The 20,170-nt window shown below is 43.6% G+C and overlaps 3 protein-coding genes across 3 annotated transcripts; all 3 read right to left on the bottom strand.

Annotated features, from left to right (window-relative positions):
* Positions 1 to 1,150: 1,150 nt before the first annotated feature.
* On the bottom strand, positions 1,151 to 5,371 carry vrtn (vertebrae development associated). The gene is made up of 3 exons (XM_035618510.2): positions 5,141 to 5,371; positions 4,220 to 4,541; positions 1,151 to 4,087 (listed from the first exon to the last, which is right to left on the bottom strand). Exons 2-3 carry the CDS (start codon positions 4,529 to 4,531, stop codon positions 2,327 to 2,329), a joined length of 2,073 nt encoding a protein of 690 aa, XP_035474403.1. The 5' UTR covers positions 4,532 to 4,541; positions 5,141 to 5,371; the 3' UTR covers positions 1,151 to 2,326.
* Positions 5,372 to 7,633: 2,262 nt separating this feature from the next.
* Positions 7,634 to 10,754, bottom strand: LOC118290697. The gene is made up of 7 exons (XM_035618512.1): positions 10,626 to 10,754; positions 10,278 to 10,529; positions 9,862 to 10,167; positions 9,724 to 9,777; positions 9,236 to 9,334; positions 8,287 to 8,327; positions 7,634 to 8,131 (listed from the first exon to the last, which is right to left on the bottom strand). Exons 1-7 carry the CDS (start codon positions 10,684 to 10,686, stop codon positions 8,024 to 8,026), a joined length of 921 nt encoding a protein of 306 aa, XP_035474405.1. The 5' UTR covers positions 10,687 to 10,754; the 3' UTR covers positions 7,634 to 8,023.
* A 1,916-nt stretch (positions 10,755 to 12,670) lies between these two features.
* slc25a29 (solute carrier family 25 member 29) lies at positions 12,671 to 20,157 on the bottom strand. The gene is made up of 4 exons (XM_035617879.2): positions 19,777 to 20,157; positions 17,413 to 17,456; positions 17,016 to 17,099; positions 12,671 to 15,916 (listed from the first exon to the last, which is right to left on the bottom strand). The coding sequence occupies exons 1-4, from the start codon at positions 19,802 to 19,804 to the stop codon at positions 15,146 to 15,148; spliced, it is 927 nt and encodes a 308-aa protein (XP_035473772.1). The 5' UTR covers positions 19,805 to 20,157; the 3' UTR covers positions 12,671 to 15,145.
* Between the last annotated feature and the right edge of the window lie 13 nt (positions 20,158 to 20,170).

Raw genomic sequence — 20,170 nt, 5'->3', positions numbered from 1 at the left:
TCTGTATTGTTTACTGAGAGAATCTGGCATCCTTGAAATGCCTCTCTGTCTTCCAGCAGTATGCTAATCCTTGAAGATTCCGGCTCCCACCTGCCAACCCTCATTATTTTCATGCTATTTTTGAGATAAACAATGTGGAGTAGCTCGGTGCCAGTGAGACTGCCTCCCATCATGAAGATGCAAACAGACCCACAAAAAACACTGAGACTCCATCAATAGTTTGCTCATGCCAAGGTCAGTGGTTTCAGAGAATTTTGGACACGACTCAAAAGTCAAACAGTTTTTTACGACGTGTCAAATGTTCACGTTAGCAGGCAGATGGCTTCAGTAAAATGTCCTTCATATCAAATCTCATGTGACCGTATGTGAGATCCAAGCAGTTAAATGATCCTATGGTGAAATATTCATATTATGTTGAATAATAGAAAGAATACACTTCAACTGATGACGTGTGGTATGGTCAAAAGCTCATGATCCAGTAAGAAAGCGGGCCTTGTGTCGGCTCCTGGTTTCAAGGCTGTGAATCACATTCTAGCAAAAAGTGACAAGATAATGATAAAAAAATGTTCTGATTAACTGAGTTCAATCCACTCAGGTGTATTTTAATAATTGAATGCCTTCATTACAGACAGATGCAACAAGAATTCCAGACGGGGAGTTTTTTTTCCCAAGAGAAAGTTCATTGTCTCTGCACCTCTGTCCCTCCCCCAAGCTCTTGGATGTTCTTGGCCTTATCAACGCCTCCATCCCCATGCATACAATTAACCCCCTCCCCCCCGCATCCCTCCCACTCTTGACCATTACCTTCGTTAGCATAAGCACAATAGCTAAACAGAGCCAAGTGAGCAGAGACCAACCAAACAAGTCTCAACACTCATTACTGTTCTTTAGGCCCTAGCTTGGTCTGACCTGTTTGTCCGTAGTTACACAAAGTGACTTTGCTCCCCTTTCTCTTGTGCTTCATCTTTTGTACAGCAAATTGGTTGTTAACCCGGTTTCATTTGGCAAAGGCTGACGTGTCTTTTTGCTTTGTGTCGTGATGTACTTGCAGAACTCTGCCACCAAGGTGAAAAACCTGATGCCCCAAAATGACCAGCTTATACCACCAGAGAAAGCCATCAACAGGCAGCAGACTGGGCATGAAAAGATTTGACACGTCTTACTGCCAGCACTGGTTTTACATATTGTGGTGGTTGTAGCAATTGGTCAATGGGGGTGTACGTTATAGACAGAGAGGAGAGATGTATTCATTCCTCAAAACTGCAGTGATGCATGTGAAGACTGATTAAGCAAAAAACGAGGCAAGGGGTTGACGCTGATCGATGGTTTATTGAGTCCCAACCAGTACAGACCGTCTCCACGCCCACTGACTGAACGTTCTGCAGGCTGCTGATATCAACAGTACCAATTTCCCACATGAGATGAAGAAGAAAAATAAATACACAAACTACAAATGTAGGTTGAAATCTATCACTCAGGGGTCATTCTACAAAACACATCGGTCTGCGGGGATAGAGGTGGAATGGAACTTCGTTTTCACAAAAAAAAAAAAAATTAATTACAAGCAAATTATTTCATCATTATTTCAGGAAAATAGGTAGTTTTGAAGTGGAGGGTACAAAAAAATAAAATATCTTCATTTATATTCATTTTTCAAGTCACTTTTTTCAAAAAAAGAAAGAAAAAAAAGGTGTTTGGAACTTAACCAGTCTGCACACAGTGTAAAGAGAACCATTTTAGTGCAAACACAGTGAGACAAAAAAAACTCAGTTTGTAGTTTTAATAACCAGAAAAAAACGAGGTCTTTTTAAAATGCCACAACCTTGATACAGCCACCGTAACCTTCAGTGCACCAAGTGAAACCCTGAGGTGAGCATTCAACAACAAAAAGGAGGAATATGAAAAAAGACAAGTTCCCATGTTTACAGAGGAAGTCAGAACGCGACGTCTTAAAAACCAACTGGCTGCTCCTTACATTCAAAGAGTCAAAAAAAATTAATCTGCCAAGGATCCAGGTCCATATGCATCATCAACAAAAAAAAAAAAAAAAAAGCATAGACACCTAGTACAAGGGGCCCCAAGTACAAGGCTTGGCAGGGAATTCAAATGCAGTGGAGAAGAAACAGTTTCACACACAATACAGCTAAAGAACTGCTTTGAACTGCCTTTTGCCTGGAGGGCAACATGCAGGGTTTAAATGGACCCACGGCTCAGTTTCTTTTCACACAGGTGTAGGTAGTATGTTTGCAATAAAACGAGGCAATGGGGTGAAAAGGTTCCTCTGGGGGCCGAGGACTTCTTCAACAGAGCTAACATGTTGCTTCATTCATCCGTGAACCAGTGACACCCCGTGGTGCAAAGCCCGCTTCCACATGTAGTACGTGGAGCGCGGAGTGAAGGGGAAGTAAGACCGGAATTCTTTGAATGTGGGGAAGGCCTTCTCCTCAAAGCGTTGCTGCAGGAACAGCTTGGCCTTGGCCTTGAAGTTGGCCAGAGCTACAACATCCATTGCAAACGTCTGCTCATCGATTGGTGCCCTGGCGTGAGGGGTGTGCTTTAGATGTTTGTCGTCAAAAGAGGGCACGGTGGCGCTTTCTGGATATCTAGGCCTCGCCACAAATGGGAGCATAGACTGACTCTCCGCGCTCCTTTCCACGATCTTGTTTTCTGCTGCTGTGCTCTCCGGCTGCTCCGGGAGGGCCTCGACATGCTGGGCGACCATCTTTTTCTTCTGCTTCTGCCTGCTACGCCACAGCCAGTAGAAACAAGGGGACATGGAGGGGAACTTGAGCTTGAACTTTGTCAGGGACCATTTGGATTTCTGGACATGCAGCTTCGCAGCATCTCGGAGCTGTTTCTTGCTCATGTATGCCAGCCTGAAACTTCTATGCGTTTGCCTGTAGATCCTCATTCTGGGTGTTGCGGGCTGGTTGATGGTGGGCAGGACTGGCGACAGACTCTTTGGACTTTGGCTCTTGTCAGCATCGGAGCTATCCTCACTGCTGCCGACGCTGCCTTTGTATCCCCTGTTGAACATCATGGCCTCTCTCCTCCAGTTGTAGTAGGTCGATCTGGAGATCCCCGGGAAATTTCGTTTGAAGACCCTGAAGGGGAGGGAGGCATTGACGGCGATGCAATTCTGCAGACAGCGCTTAGCTTCCTGCATGTGCGCTACATTCTGGGCCCGCTCTACATCCAACTTGCCGAGGCTGAGGCCAAACATACTTGCCACACTGTCGTGGTGGTCCGGCTCATCCTGCTTCGCTTCAGGCGAAGACCAGTCCTCCTGCTCCGTGCTCTCTCCAGGACTAATCTCTCCAGTTGAAAGCGAGGTGAAGAAGTTTCCTCCGGATTTCACGAGCTCGTGCTTCCAGTTATAGTAAGACGACCTTGAGATCTCAGGGAAAAACTCCTTAAACTGGTGCAGAGGAATGAGCCTCCCCTCCAAGTAGGTGGCCTGCAGGAAATACTTTGCCTCATACCTGGCCGCAGACTTTTTGCAGTGCTCCTGTGTCTGCCGTTTCCAGCGGTAGAAGGTTCTCTTGGTAATGTTGTACTTGTCCCTCAGGCTCGAGTAAGAAAGCTGCGAGTCCTGGCTGAGCAGCTCCTCTGACTTTGTTGGAGACGCCCTCTGCTCACTGTCGGTATTTCCAAACGTGGGGTCTCTTGTCGGGGCCAGCGCAACAAAATTATTCGGCCTGAACAGGGCGTCAGACTGCAGCTCGCCAGACCACATGATGTGGAGGGTTTGTGGCTCCAAGTCATCGGGCCAGGTCCTTGGACGTATGACTCGGTGGAAATAGGGTCGGATCTTGGGGTTGAACATCGGGTAGATGGAGTAGATGTTCAACTGAAGGACGGATGACAGGGCGTACACGTGCCACATGTTGGCGTAGGAGCCGGGGAAGCAGGACGCTTTGACATCCGCATCAAAGATGGCCTCCAGGACTGTGACAGGCAAGTTGAGCATGTCCTCAGACTCCTCGGCGGACAGACTGAAGCGAACTGCTTGAAGCATCATTTTGGAATCAATCATCCCGGACAGGTAGTATCGCTTCCACAGCATCATTTCTACTACAGTGCGCACCTGTGGGGGGCGGGACAATATTCATATAAGTTAAAATTACAAATCCTTGGGGACAACCAAACACAACCAGAATAAGTGCAAAAGTAGAAATTCAGGCTACATAGCTAAAGACTATAAACCACCACTACTCACTTGTAGCTCCAAGCTAAGGGCCGTGTTGCCCACCAACAGCATGCTGACTGCATCGAACAGCAGGTTGCCCTCTCCCTTGCAGTTTAGAGGCAAGAGGTCTACGGGTGCATCGGCTGGGTACAGGCCATGAGCGGAGTCGTCCACGCCGGCCCACCCGGGGAAATCCTGACAGGGGGTCCTGGGGAGCTGGAAGGGAGCGAGGACCCGGTCCACTTCCAGGGCCACTCGGGTCAGGGCATCCAGACCGGAGCTCTCCGTGGCCTCCTGGAGCTCTCGCAACACAGACAGCACCACCTCGTTCCTCTGAATCATGCCTGGAGATCTGATTAGACGTGGGGGGGAAGGAAAGGTTAGAGAGTAGGAGACGGTTCCCGATCTCTAAATCCACAAACAGACGATTGTGATAATAAGTTGAATGATAAAACTCTCAAAACAGAAGTGGATTGTGGGGGAATTCTGCTCTTGTCTTTGTTACGTGTGGACTAGATTATGTAATTCATTTCACACGATCCTAATTCGTGGCAGTGGATTCATTCGGTCTAAACTCAGAATTTAACGGATATATAAGGTACTACAATTCATTTAACCCTTTAGGGTTTTTAAAAAAAAAATGCAAAAACATCACAGCATTTAAGGTTGCAGCTCGAACAAATACGAAAAATCTGTGAAATTCTTTGTTGGAAGGTTTCAAAAGGAGCTACGAGGGTCGACAGGAGCAGGTCAATTGGATTTGATGTTCCAAAATAAAATCCAATTCGGGTCAAATTCAAAGTCATTAACTAGAACGGCGACGTTGTTTGTTCACGGTTCAAAAGCCTTCATGGGACGAGAGCCAAGTTGGGGCCCCATTCTTCACGGGGAACTTCATCGACGCGCATCTTGATACAAAAGGTAAAAAAAAGAAACCAAGACTTGTCTTACCTGGGCGTCCGGAGACTGGACCGTGCGTCGGTGGAAAGTGACTTGTTTGGAGCCGTCGTGTGGTTTCAGGTGTGATAGTATCTCTCTCTCTCTCTCTCTCTCTCTCTCTCTCTCTTCACTCCATCGCGTGCGCGCAGCTCCGGACTGAGCGCGGCCCTCAGAGCCGCGGGCCCCTGCAGGCTGCGGGGAGCGATAAGCAGCACCTCCCATCAGGAAATTGTCAATCGTCGATTCGCCTTTCTGTTTCGAGAAAACACCTCCCACCTCCCCCTGCACCTACTTTGCGCCCCCCCCCAGTGGACTACAGCCAGGGTCAATTTCAATGTGAAGTGTTAACAGAAGCCGATGTGTCCGGGGGCCGCAGGAGGACAGAGGCGGCCCCCGTGGGCCCACAGGCATTTGGTGCCTTTAGGTTTTGTCAACACGTTGTTTTGCTCTTTTGGGCCTTTTGCATGGCCTGCTCCACATGTCAGCAGTTCACTTTCAAGGTGACTTGTCGTCAGGTTCTCCTGGCATCAAGGGGAGAGTTACTTTTCACCCTCGAATAAACTCTGCGACGCTTTGCCTCCAACTGTTCGTGACCAAGCCTGGTTGAATTCTTCCCCGTCGCGAATAAAAAAAAGCACAGAACGGACAGAGCTTGTGCGGCCGCGAACGTGCTCGTCCCTGCGCAGTTGGCAGACGGAAAGCAGCGGAGTGTATGTGGATTGGAGTGGATGTGCGTGTGCAGACAGGGTGTGGACATGAGCTTCACCAGAGACGAGGTGGAAGGCTCCTGGGCCCCAGCTCTGTTTGTTTCTCCACTGTATCACTTCTCACACCTCCTCTCCTGCCTTTTGCAGGATTTCAGTAATCAAAGCCTTTTGTTCCACACACGCACAACAATCCCATCGAGTGTCCCCAACCCCCGTGGCCTGTTACCCCCCCCCCCCACACACACACACGCTTACATTTACACTCCAGGGGACAACGGCATTTGGCCCCCACTGCTCTGTCCACTCCGAGCACTTGGCAGACAAGTTGGTGACTGAGTTCACTGGGGTTCAAGGGTTTGACCTTAAGCTTATCAGCTATCTGGACAGTGCGTGTGTGTGTGTGTGTGTGTGTGTGGATGTGTGGGTGGGTCGGGGTGTTTCAAAAGAACAGGCACAATTTCACCACAAAGTTAGGCTCTTCCTCTCCGTCTAGATTTTCCATGCTTGACGTAAATGTGTTAAAGGTCAGAGTCTGTTGTAATTTTTTTGAAATTCTAGACGCAGAGCACCGTCACTTTAAACTTCCTGTAAATTTTGGAATCGCGATGACAAGTTTGCAACGGCAGGTCAAAGGAAGTGTGTGAAGGTTGCATCAGCGGAGCGGAGAGTGAGAAAGAGGTCACATCAACCTTTCCTCGTTCACTGATTTGAACATAAAAGACACTTTTTGGTCCAGGATTTCGTTGTAGCTCAAGTGAAAAGAGCTCAGTAGACAGTCGGCGAAGCAGAGACTTGTGTGCGGTTTATTATGTATCCAGAGGTTTTAGAATATAAAGTCATTACACTTATGTTGTAGAAGGGCCTAATTGCTGAAATATGCTCTCAGTGCTAGTCAATATGTTCTATTAGTCCCTAATCTTCAGCCTTTAGCTCGAGTTTGTAAACACTTCCTGTACTTTGATATCCTCTGCTTGCTCCCTAAACTTGATTCATGCCGTTGCCCATTTTACATTCCCCCAATTACCTTCATCGTATGCCTTCATTTGCAGTGGGGGTGCACTGTCGACTTATTCGGTTGGCGTCTGGTTTTTGAAAGACAAAGTCAGGTAAATCAACCTCTTCAGCATATTCCGCGTTTGTTCTGTGTCATAAGCAACGAGGACTTCTCCTCCGTATTCATCCCCCCTGTCTTTTCAACGTGTCTTCTTATCATCTCTTCAACCCCCTCAGATTCTTGGCTGTAGCCAATCACACACCTTAGGTGTGTAGATTAGCTGTGCTGCACTGCACTGTGAACACAGTAGTGGGCTGGCTGTATTTAAAATGCAAATGGGGCAACACTGGGACCGGCTCCGGCAGTCTCTCGCCTGCTGTGGCTGTTGGTGTACTGTATGTGTGTGTGTGTGTGTGTGTGTGTGTGTTTGTGTGTGTGTGTGTGTGTGTGTGTGCGTGTGTGTACTGGTGGGGGAACGCAAGAAAGAGCTGCAGACTCACGCCTGCAGCATATTGCAAACACAGTTTAATTCAGCATGTTTGCACAAGGAAAACTGCAAGTGCTGTTGGCTGTGTAGCGAACATAAATCCTCAGCCTAGTGAGATATCAATTAATAAAAACATCTCAAGCTTTTTCCTGCATTCAGCAACATTCTGAAAAGCTTTGGACATCAAGAATTACATTTTGTGCCATGTTACCGGCCATGTCATTTTCATATTGTACAGTCGAATGATGTAGGGAAATGACATGGACAAATTCAACCACATTTTGTGAGGAGTAACAAAGGAGCAAGAGTTGACAATAGACTCTCTTAAGGTTTATGTTTTAGGATGGTCCCCTGAATTCATGACAGTTTTTTTTAATCATTAATTATAAACTTCAACACAGTTAGAAGTTTTGCAAAGAAATCAGCAATAACCATAAATGACAACTGTTCATTGAAATGTTGATGTCATTAGAAAAGCATATTTAGCATTTTTACAAAATACGTACAATATATTTGTTCCCAACCGTTCGACATGCTGTTTAAAAGCCTGTCATTTCTTCTAAGAAAAGTAAAATGTATTGAGGTAGACTGTGGAAAAAACAAAAACAGTTCATTGCCTCGATGTACAGTGTTTGTATTGGAATGCACTGCAGTAGCACACAGCTCACAAACATGTAGTAATTTATACTTTTGAGAAAAGACTCTTCCTATCGGACACAGGCGTATTCAGTGGTCTCACACTCGTTGACCCAGACTCTGTCAGAGCCAATGGGGACAATAATGTCAGCATAGATGACATCATCTGTGTTCGTGACCTAAAGACACACAAAGAAAGACATGCATTCTCATGAACTTTCCAAGTTGTCCAATGTGCCAGAGACGTGGCTCTGTACACTGATAAGCCAACACAACCAAAAACCTTCTATCCGTTTTAATGCGGATCGGTGTTCTTGGAAGAGCATTTACTCACGTTGTTGGTACTGGACTGGACCTCACTGGGCAGCTGGCTGTCTAATAAGAATACAAATGCATGAAATTCATATTTAAGTGCAAGTGTTCAATGCTGTGGTGCGATCAGATTGATACAGTATGTACTCAAAAGGTTATCTATACAAGATTTTAAACCTAAATATGGAGGCCAGCGACAATTTTCTAGGTAAAGATGAGGAGTAATGGCATCCTGAGCAGAGAAGAGAATGAAGTCACACTCCTTCTGTGTGTGTGTTGTTGTCAGCATGTGTATGTGTGTGTGTGTGTGTGTGTGTGTGAGTGAGTGTGTGTGTTGGTGTTTTGGTTGCTGGTCTGGGACATGTAACTGCATGTACGTGTGCTGTAGGCCTACACTGTAAACACACCTGTCACCTGCCCACCATGGTGCTTGTAAACCATTACACGCCTAACGTATGTATTTTTATACATACATTTTATGTATCTCTGGGATACTCACACAGCACGGTACAGCTATGCGAATGATGTTAGCCATGCTAACTAGTTGCAGAGTGCACTGTGCTTTTTTAATAACAGACATCCGCCATCCGAAGTACATTTCTTGCTCCAGTCTCACATGGGCTTAGTTGGACATTCCTCGGAAATTTGACTTGGCGGCCGGCAGGAAAGGTTCGGGACAATGTCTGGAGCAACATTTGCGGACATTTGTGTTCTCACACACGTGTATGGGATACACAGATAACACACGTGTAACACGTGTAACCTCATGACTCTACCTTAACAAATAATAACCTTTAAGTTGGAAACAATGAAAAAGGAACGTGTAGGACATTTGTGCACCTTGCCCAACTGTACTTGAGCAAGGTGTCATGTGTGGACTGATGTTTAGAAGCGACTGCGTAGCCTATAGTGTGTGCAGAGCGATTTCATCAGACACTTCCTGTGGCTTCAGGAAGTTTAGGAGAACTTACTTGTTCTTCTTCGGTTCAGAACAAACACTGCAGCCACCGCTGTCACAACCACACAGCCTACCACCCCCACAGCTGCCCCGACCGTGTCCTGGTTGCGTCCTGTAGAGGAAATTGACAGTCATTTACTGAAAGATTGGTATGGCCGAAATATCGTCATCCAAAGCCAATACCTAACTTTTTCAGCAACAGTTTGACAGTTAGCTGTGACGATTGATACCACTATTCTTTTTGATATTCATGTCATAACGACACTAAATGGATCCTGTGTCCCTTTGTAATTAGATGATATTCACTGCCCAGATTGTCTAGTGATTTAAATAAGATTAACCCTGAATGCAATGTAGTTTTCTTTTTAAATTGTCAAAATGTCTGCCTTCTTGCTGTTTGTAGGATTATTAATTTACCTGTTATGGGCTGTTTTTGTTGGTTATGATGCTAATCCTTAAAAAAAAAAAGTTAAGTGAGCAACTGAATTTCTGATATTGTACCTTGACCTTCGGGTTCCAGATCTACGGCAATGCCTCTTCCCTTCCCTTTAAGAGCTACAAAGGAAAAATCATTTATTATTTATTCTTTTAGCATTTAACAAATTAGGAGTCTACGGTTAGGGTGAGTCTTCCACCGACCTGGGGCTCTGACCCGAAACTCCACTGAAGTCAGGACTTGATCGGCCACTCTTGCCTGGCACCTAAACTTCTTGTTTTCAGGACGTTGGTGTTTCACAGTCAGAGTTATATCACAAGAGGACCGCTCAATTATCTGATGCTGGGAGTCTTCTTGTATCTTGGCGCCGGATACATCCACCCACGTCAGCCTGACCCACTGTCTTTTCACGGTGTAGCAATGGCGCTGGTCCACGAAAGTGAGGAAAACACACTGCAGTGATACTGTTTTGGCCGGCAGGAGGTTTAACACTGGGGCAGCTAAATGGGCTGAAAGAAAGTAATACATGTTATTGGCCTACCACCTTACTTATTTCCAGGGGAAATGCTCACTGTATCAACCTACACAATCATAAGACTTGTATCTCGATAGAACTCACTGTCACGAGGAGAGGAGCCATTCGACCCTGTTTGGCAGTGATGGCGTCCAACGTCCTCTGCTGTGAGATCTTTGAATCGTAGCGTGCATTTCTCTTCCTCTGATTGGTCTCTCTGGATCTCTCCATTACTGACTATGGCAATGTATTGACCTCTGCCTGTGCCGATCTTCCATTTATGAAAGCAGACTGTGTCTTCCTCACATGGAAATGTAATATCATAACCACTTTCTGCGAATATCAGACCATCCACACCTGTGGAGAGAAGACAGAGAGGTCAAGATAATTCTACCAAAGACACGTTTATAAGACTAAAATCACCGACTAAGGTTGCGTTCATGTTTCTCTTACCTGCTCTGATAAAAGAGAGCAGCAGCAGCAGCCCCATCCCAATCAGAGCGGTTCCAGCCATCCTGTGTTCAAATCCGTTCACTGTGAGAAGGTACTTTTAAGGTCCACCGTCGTTACTCTTTACATTAGTCAACTCTAATGTGGCAACATCCTCAATCTGCTGATTTGGAAAACCTCAGCAGCCCTCATGTGTTTCAGAGTAAAAGGCTTCATACAAAAGAAGCACAGCAGTTCAGGATTAGGAATTTTGACAAAGAAAACATTAAATTCAATAATGGCATTCAGGATCATTTAAACATGGCCCCTTTTCACAGGTAATTGCTTGAATGTGATGCATTATAAATGACTGCATGGTTTCTGCAGTGAAGTTGAAACAGTCTAAAAGTTCATTTTCAATACTTGTCTTTGTAAATCAGCATGGAACGGTGCTCCATCAATACAAAGGCCATTCACAGATACATGTTGTTGAAGTCTGTTGTATATTACAGTATTGTGAAAAATAAGTTTTTGAACTTCAGCGGTGCTGATTTATTCTCTGTCTGTTTGAGCTCGACAGCCAACTGTTTTCACAAGATGCGTTGGGAAGTTTAAGATGAAGAAGACCCGTCAGTAGATATGAGCTTGTGGTGCACAACGAAATATGCTGAAGATTCTTTTAAAGGCTAAAAGGAGCATTTCAGTGAATAGCAGGATAAAAAAAAGACAATAAAGGGGCCTTTACATTGAGTTCACACCTCAACTGGATTGGTGATTGTCAATGGCTCTTTTGACCTATTTTTATAAAAACAGCTGTTTATATTTTCATTTTAGCTTCATATTTTGTCCGATGGATGATTTTTAAAGGTTTAGCCAAACTACAAGTAGAAATCAGTTTTTCAATGTTGTCGAAAGAATCCTAACTTAATTTATATCGCAACTTTCAAACTGTTTCACAAAGAAGGACAAATAATGATTAAAAAAAAATAGCAAAATAGCTTTTGCTCACAGTGTTAAAACTTACATTTGAAACCCCTTGGAAATTTGCTTGAGTGTTTTCCCAGATATGCCAAGTCATCAGCAGATAGCGCTAAAGTTGATTCCTTTAAAATTACAGGGATGGCTCCTTTTTGTGACAATATCTCAGTGTAATTATTCTGGTCATTTCATGTGTCATTTTGCATTTCACAACTATATGTCTTTCTCACTGAAGTGAAAAGCTTCACCTAAGTTTTATTTATTCATATCCTTAATGCACAGAACCAATTGGCCCCTTCAGTGCTTGTGTTGAATTTTAAATTGTGACCAAACCAATATCAAGCTGTAGTCCTTTAAGGTAATAATACAGTACACATGATTTCTCTGACTCCCGCTTGCTTGTAAATAAAACTGCTAACTATGTTACCCAACTTTCATTATTTTTGTAAGTATACAAAATTTGGAGAGGGATTTTGTACCAAAGAAGAGTGGTTCTACCTTTGTCGAGAACAGGCAAAAAGTAAAAGGGGACTAATGGACAAAAGTCTGTCGATGACGTCATGGTTTACTGCATCCGTAGTTCATTCAGCAGGTGTAGAGCCGTAGGCAGTTCTGGTTTGTTATGCAGCCCCCACTAATGTGAAATTATCTGATCAATAATTCATTATTATACAAGCTCTCACGTGAGAAAATATAGATCCTTACACGCCAAGATACAACGTTATGACCTGTGTGATATAAATGTAAGGACATTGAATCAGGAAACAAGTTACAGAAACATACAAACAGCGTTGTCTCTGACTGTGATACGGGAAAAGAGCAAAAACAGTACTTATGACTAATCAGACAAAAAACATACGTTCATAGGTTTAGTGATGAAAGTTATAATGACGCTAACATCATTTAAGTTTAAGTGCAAATATCTATTTATTTTTATTTAATGTTGCACAGCTCCCATTGGGCCCAATGCTGTTAATTATGGAGACTGTCATAGCCCAAATGAACAAGCAACCAATTCTGTGCTTATCATAACCCTGAATGTGCAATGTTGTATTTTTCCACAACAAGTCTCCATTATAAAAACACAAACAGCTGCTGAATCATTTTTATTTACCCATTTGTACAGATCATGGGTGACAAATTCAGACAAACATGTGTGTACCTATCTTACAAAAATATCATGTCTCTTCATTTAGCAGCTAGAACTCAAACTAATCAAACGGAGACTTTAAAAGCGGCTTCAACTCACACTTAGGAACCACACAACTACTTCAGACCGAAGAATCTGTTACATACGAATATTACCAGTCACTTCAAAACAATCTCACATTAATACACTTACATCCTGTACATATTGCATCTTTCACGTGAGCTGGAATCAATATTAGCTGTTAAATAGCATTTACAGAAACTTAGATGTCACACACCATCTAACAGTCGCTTTTCATGAGGTGGAAATAATCATTGAACCCAAGAAACTTATACTTACATACCATTCCTTTTCATTTTTCTCCACCCACATTTTTTATCATTGTCACCGACCATCAAAGTGCAACACAACCCTGGAGATTTTCAGGTGTCTGAGCAGCACTGAACCGTTTAAAACTAGTACCATTTAGCATCCAAGCAACCGGACTGATAGAAAACATGTTTCATTCAGAACACCCGAGAGTGACAACAGGCCTTTACATTCAACATACTGAAGGCTGGTTTGACTCCCCGGTCTCCAAACTTTCATAGACAAGTTTCACACACAAATGAGGGCAGCCATCGTGGTCGCTTCGAGTTTTACAGCTTCAGCCGAGATGATGATTTACTGCTTTGCTGGGAACTGACTGGGGAGAAACTCTGATTGCTTTACAGCGAGCAAGCTCAACATTCAGACTGAAGATACGGAGAGAAATCATCTGATACTGACCACACACATGCAGAGAGCAGACAATTCCCTCTCAATAATAACAATAATAGCTGTAGATTACGTAGCTAATATACTGACGTAATTAAGCAAATAGGCTCCTACACAGATGGTTAAATGCAGTATATTAACTATTGGTACATGAAAAAAAAACATCTGTCAAGTTTAGGACAAAAATAACTTATTTTCTTCCATAGGTATACAAACTGTAATCAGGCATTTTGTCTCAACAAAAACAGTAACCCAAGGTTTTCTGCACCTTTTCAGAGAATCTTTTCAACAACTATCACCCATCAAATGCTGATTTGTTTTTTCTTTTTAAAATATAGATTTTGATTTGTTTTTGTTGAGCTGGTCGGATGAATAAAAACAACCCACAAAGTTCTAAAGCTCAGATTTTAAATGCCTTAAATCACCTACAGTGGCCCCTGGGGGACAGTGACAGTAGTTTCACAATGATAACTAAACCACATTGTAATGAATCAGGGTCATTATAAATACTGAGCAAAAAACCCCATAACTTAATAAAAAAAATTTAGGGAACTCCTAGCATGCAGTTCTGACCTTGCAATAACCGCATTAGGTGCAGCTTTAAAATATATTCACAGCTCATAATTAGTTGTAGAAGATTTGCAACAATCATATTTTAAAAAACAAAAACAAAACATTTAACAATAAAAGACAATAGTGGGGCGAGTACAGTGCCATGTGTAGCACCATGTTCTCCCTCTGGAATAGGTCTTCAGTACAGCAGTAAAGTTACAATGATAACTCGTCACAGTATTTTGTTCAACACAACAGATGACCAAACAAGACATGACCATAATGCCACTCTAAAATTTTGATTCGCACACAGACACTTTGCACTTGGAGAGCCCTTCACACCAGGAGATTGTTGTCAAGAGCGGGCATTAACATGCTGTGTGGACTAATAGTGCGTTAGTGATGATCGGATTATAGCTGCAATGTACTGTATGTTTTTTTGCTCGAAAGGAGACAAAAGTGGTTCGATCTGCATCTCATCACGTGCTACATTCCTTCCCGCTTGTTTGTTTGGCTCTTCGGAGGAAAGAGTTCAGGTGCAAACAGGTGCTTCAGCTCCCTTACACAAAATATAGTTTTTGATATTTATAAGGCAGGAAAATCAGTTTCCAATATACATTAAAAAAAGAATAATCAAAATCAGCATTATATACAAGTGCAGTTAAACACTGTACATTTCAAGATTTACTCAATAGGGATAGCAACTTTCAAAGTTTACACTGCACACACTACCCTGCCACGGACAGCGTTGTGGCTTAGTAACAAGTCTAATTCAGTGGAAAGGATGTTTATAAAAGATGCTGTAGAAAGCTTTCACTAATTCCATGTTTCATATATCAATTTTCCTCATGTTATTAGAGGTAACACCATCCCCTTTACAAGTTTGTTAAAACCTTAGGGAAATCTAAACTTAAATTATTACTATAAATAAATACGTTCTTCTTTCCTTTGTTTTCTTTTTGACATGGAGTAAAAACCAGCGTTTTGTATGAACCATGTTTTTTCTGATTCAACACCGGGAATGACAGGCTGGCAAAGGGTTCCATGTCGATTTCATCTTCCCATGCGCTTGAAAAGTACCCAAGTTGAGGGTGTGATCTCTGTGCTGTCACAGGCTGGAGGGTTGGGCCTGCTGCTGTATCTGTGCGTGGTGGCTCGGCTGAGCCGCCTCGCAGTCTTGTGGTCCTGCTTCTGTCCCCCGGGCGTACATGAGAATGAGGGTGACGGTAGCAAAAGTAGCTGCATTCACGGGGAAGGCTCGTAGCAGCGTGGAGGTGAGGCCTCGTGTGAACACCATGTAGCCCTCTCTCCTTACACTCTGTCGCACACAGTCAGCGATGCTGCTGTACTGGTTGACTCCACCCATCCCATCCGCCTGGAGCCGCGACTTGATCACATCCACAGGATAGGTGGAGAGCCACGAGGCGATGCCAGCCATGCCCCCAGCAAACATCAGTTTAGGGATCATGTAGCGATCGTTGGGCTCACAGCCGAGGCTGCGCGTCAGCACATCGTAGGCCAGGAAATACACTCCGAAGCCGGGCGTTTCACGGATAAGCGTGGTGACCATGCCTCTGTTCACGCCCCGCAGACCCTCCCGGTTGTAGATGCGCACCAAGCAGTCCAGGGAGTTCTTGTACATCTTCCTCGAGGACTTCTTCTCTCCAGTACCCTGCATTTGCAGACGGGTTTTAGCCAGCTCCATGGGGCAGCAGATGACACACTGGATGGTACCTGCTGCTGCACCGGCAAGGAACTGGTTCGTGGGGGTGTCATGTCCCAGCATGCGCATGGCGTTTCCCTGAACACCAAACACTATAGCATTGATGAACGTTAGGCCCATCATGGGGGATCCAATGCCTTTGTACAAACCAAATACCTGTGGAGGGGGTAAGAGAGACGTCACATTAGACAAGTTGTTTTTACATATCACTATAATTTGAAAACACCAGCATCCTGAACTTTCCTTTAAAGATATTTAAGGTTAAACTGTGTCAGCAGTTTTTGATTTAATTAATTGGGGAATTGTGCAGGTGGAGGAGGCTGTTTGCCAGCCAGTCATTTCGGGCAATTGTCTAATCACTCCCAGGGTTAAAAAGCCTGTGAAAAAGCTTCCAGGGGAAGGAGAGAGACTGAGTCAAAGAAGAGCAGTGTCACACCGGCCATGACAATTGAGATTATGTTTCATCTCGATTAGAAAAAACCTTTGCATCCTTCCTGTCATTACTGTATTTGTTTTATTCTGTCACTGTACACACTGTACTTCACACTGTACTTTATATGCCAGCCTCTTCTTTGTGTGACAGAGCGGGTCAAAAAAGCTATGTCCTATCTATGAAACTAGCTCCTCCACCATTTTACTTCAGGACAGCAATATTTTCCGACGTAGCCCTCCCCCACTCTTCTTGTGATATAAGTGCCGCAAAACTGAAAATATGTGAAAACACAGTGAGGCTGTGAAAATAAGGATCCTGTAAACAGGTTCTATCGTCTTCCCTCTTTACAAAAATGTAACAGTCTTTTTTGACGATCTGCAAGGACAGTTATTCAGAAGCTTTGAAATAACAAATCCTGGAATGTAAGATAAGAGTTTTTAAGTCATTTCTAAGGCTGAAAATAGTAATGGGGGGGGGGGGGGGGGGGGGGACAACACCACACAAAATTAACAAACCGAATAGGTCTGACCTTCTTCAAAATAACTACACCCATCTCCTGCAGGCATGTCCACAAATTTTGTCTCAGAGCATCAAGTGCTTCATTCAGTCATAAGACCAAGTGTGTGTAACATAACTCTACTATCAGGTCACTCTGCCCCTGCTGACTGAAATACAGATCATAACAACTGTTAGAGTAGATAGTAGAAATATAAACTTAACAGCTTATTCCCAACACAAACACAACAGAAATATCCAGGGGGTGTAATTACTGCATACAAATGTCAGCATTAGATTTGTGTGGGAAAAAAGAAATCCACCTACCGACTCTTGCCGGATAATGGACTGGAAACAGTGGAAGGTCCCGCGGTACAGCGGCTTATCAACACTCTGGACCTGCAGTCTCACCTGCAGAAGAAGAAACTCCTCAGTGGGAGGAAAACTAATGAGCATCTCAAAGTATAACAGAGGAAACAGGTTCATGAATTATGAGCAATGTTCGAGTCAATTAGCTGCACACAGGGTGCCCTGATGAAATAGAACCTACTTTAAAGCATTTATTCCACTAAGATATGCTGTTTCTTAGGAAAAGGAAAATTATTGAAACATATGTAGGAAAGTTAATAGTTTATATTCTATGAAACTGCATGCAAATCATCTTGTTGTTTTTTTAATAAATGTCAATAATTTCACAGTGCATTGAAAAATAAAGCTTCCATACCTTAACTGTGTCAAATGGGTGTCCAACCAAGACTCCGGCAGCACCTGAGGTCAAAGGCGGAAGACATAACGGAAAATGATTAACGGAATTAGTCATCAATTGAAAGGTAAACAAAGGAGGCATTTTACTTTTGAACTCTAAAGGGATTTTTAACTCTAGAAATCATTCGTAGGATTTAGGTATCGAAAATCACACGCCACTTCACCTCAACTTTCTCATTCACCTACATAGAGACCCTCCAAACATCTTACTCGTAATAGTTATGAGTCATACTCATATTCCATATTTCTAATTTCACTGACTTTTATATGACATGTGCCGTAAGTGCGTTTTTTCAACTTTCTATGCAAATTCTGATGATTTGGTTGAATGCTTAAAGCCAAGGCTTTCTTGACAATAACTACACCGCTCAAAAAAAATTAAGGGAACACTCAAACGTCACAGTAAAATACCAAGTCAGTTAAACTTCAGGGATATCAATCTGTCGATTCGCGAAGCACAAGTGATTGTGAATCAGTTTCACCTGCTTTGACTGATTCTTCTCTAGTTTTGTGTTCTACTAGTGTCCTTGTCACTACTGGTAGCATGAGGCGCTACCTGCAGCCCAATCAGGTTGCACAGGTAGTCCAGTCTGACCAGTCTGTACCAGTCTGTAAAGGCCTTTGCTTGTGGCACTGTTGTGTAACTTTAGAGTAAGCCTCCATCTCATCCATGGTAACTCCACTGCCTTATTGAGCCACAGCCAGCTCACTGGGCATCAACACCCTCTAAAACTTTTTGGCCTTTAACAATTGCATAACTTTGGTTTGCGCAGCACATGCCCATGTTGCGATGCCAGTTTGGGCTTCTCACCTAAGTTTATGCTGTAACTTCATCACTGTACAGTTCCCTGCCTCACGACAAACAGCATTAAAAGGTATAATATGTTATTTTGGTGAGTTGTCTGCTCACATTATCGTAAATATTTCATGATACATATCAATATTATTAAATAAAACTTCTGTCGGAAAGGAATTTGACCCATATATTCTTCTCCTACTCGTTGCTAACAAAGGCTGTTGCAACTAACACATATTTTCATAATCAACTGATCTGATGATTATTACTTTCATTACTTGTTTAGTCTCCAGCAGTAGGCATAAAACAGTGGCGATTGCAAATCATACGTTAACAAATAAGTAGCTGATTGTCACCGTCATATCTTTTCTCAGGTAACGAATTAGACTGGTTTTATGCTTAAAATATTATGTTATTGATTATATTGGAAAAGGAAAACATGGCTGAAGTTACTGACCCACCTGGGTCACAGGAGTAAACAAACCATGGCGAGCTAATCCTCCATAAGCACAAGTCACATGACTGATTTGTAAAAAAAAAAAAATCAATATACTGGAACGAACTCAAAAAACACAAGCAGAGGAGGCTGTTGCGTCACAGTTGTAATAGCAAAGCTCGTGTGTCACCACCCATCATTTGATATCTGAGCTCACTGTAAATGAATCAGTGTAAACGCCACTGGTTACAACCGCCATGACACATAGCTAACCTTGTTTTGACTTTTGAGACGATGAGATGGTTTGCAATGTCAGTCACAGTAATAAACAGAGAGCAGGGGATTGGTCTGCGCAGGGGTGTGTACTGATTCACGCTATCTGCCAGGTGGTGTGTGTGTATGTGTCTGTGTGTGTGTGTGTGTGTGTGTGTGTGTGTCTGTGTGTCTGTGTGCGTGTGTCTGTGTCTGTGTGCGTGTGTGTGTGTCTGTATCTGTGTATGTGTGTAGGTGCGTATGTATGTGTGTGTGTGTATGTGTGTGTGTGTGTGTGTGTGTGTGTGTCCGTCCGTGTGGAAACTTCAAACAGCCAATGCGTCCTGGCTTGAAAGGTCAGGTTGCACTTCTGTAGTATAGCATGCTTGCAATTCTCCACAAGGCACACAGGAGACAGGGGGGTTAACAACAAATGTATCATTTCCTTCTGTACTAAAACGGTTGGTTAGCAAAAAACTAAACTATTACAGGGGAAATAACAACAACAATGAACTTCCTGTTGTCATAAGCACCTTCACCCCAGAATAACCCACCCATAGACTCATCCACTGTCAAGAACAAATGCAAAGAGCGAAATTACAGTGTTGACTAGAGTCTGCCGACCTGCGGTGGGATTTCGAAAATGAACTCGTAATCTGGAGATAGAGTTGCATCACATCAGTAGTGGGTGGTGCTGGATGCGTTTGTGGTTTGTTTTGGATTTGCAAGCATAACTAACAGAACATTCGTGCACCTGGGAGGTCTCACGGCCATTCCATGGCAACTGTACTCTTCTAAAGATCTAAAGATGACGCAAGTGCAGCCGGGCTCTGACTTACCTCCGATGCATCCGGCAACGAAGTCCATCGCCGCTCGTCGACGTCACTCGCCTTGATGAATGATTTATTGTTTTCGAAATGAAGAGGAGCTCAGCGACTCATTCGAAACCCGCGTCTGACCGACGTCTGTTCCGACAACCGTTCACTTCGGAGCACACCTGACAGTAATCGCCCCCTGTCTGTTTAAACCCTGTGTCCAGAGACTCACACTTTCCGTTAACCACCGGCTAGCTGGCGCTCTACACAAGGTGACAATTTTGTTTGTCTTTGAGCCGCTGTTGACCTCGTTCTCGGTTTGTCCGAATGAAACTCTCCTCGTCTCCACGACCTCCGTGAACCGCTGAACCGTTAACCCGCTGTGGCGTTTACAATCGGTGCTGTAAACTAGTGGTGT

This window comes from Scophthalmus maximus, chromosome 18 (assembly GCF_022379125.1).
Source record: "Scophthalmus maximus strain ysfricsl-2021 chromosome 18, ASM2237912v1, whole genome shotgun sequence".
In the NCBI taxonomy this organism is placed as follows: domain Eukaryota; kingdom Metazoa; phylum Chordata; class Actinopteri; order Pleuronectiformes; family Scophthalmidae; genus Scophthalmus; species Scophthalmus maximus.
Note: the sequence above shows the minus strand (reverse complement) of the source record. Positions and strands in the feature narration are given on the sequence as shown.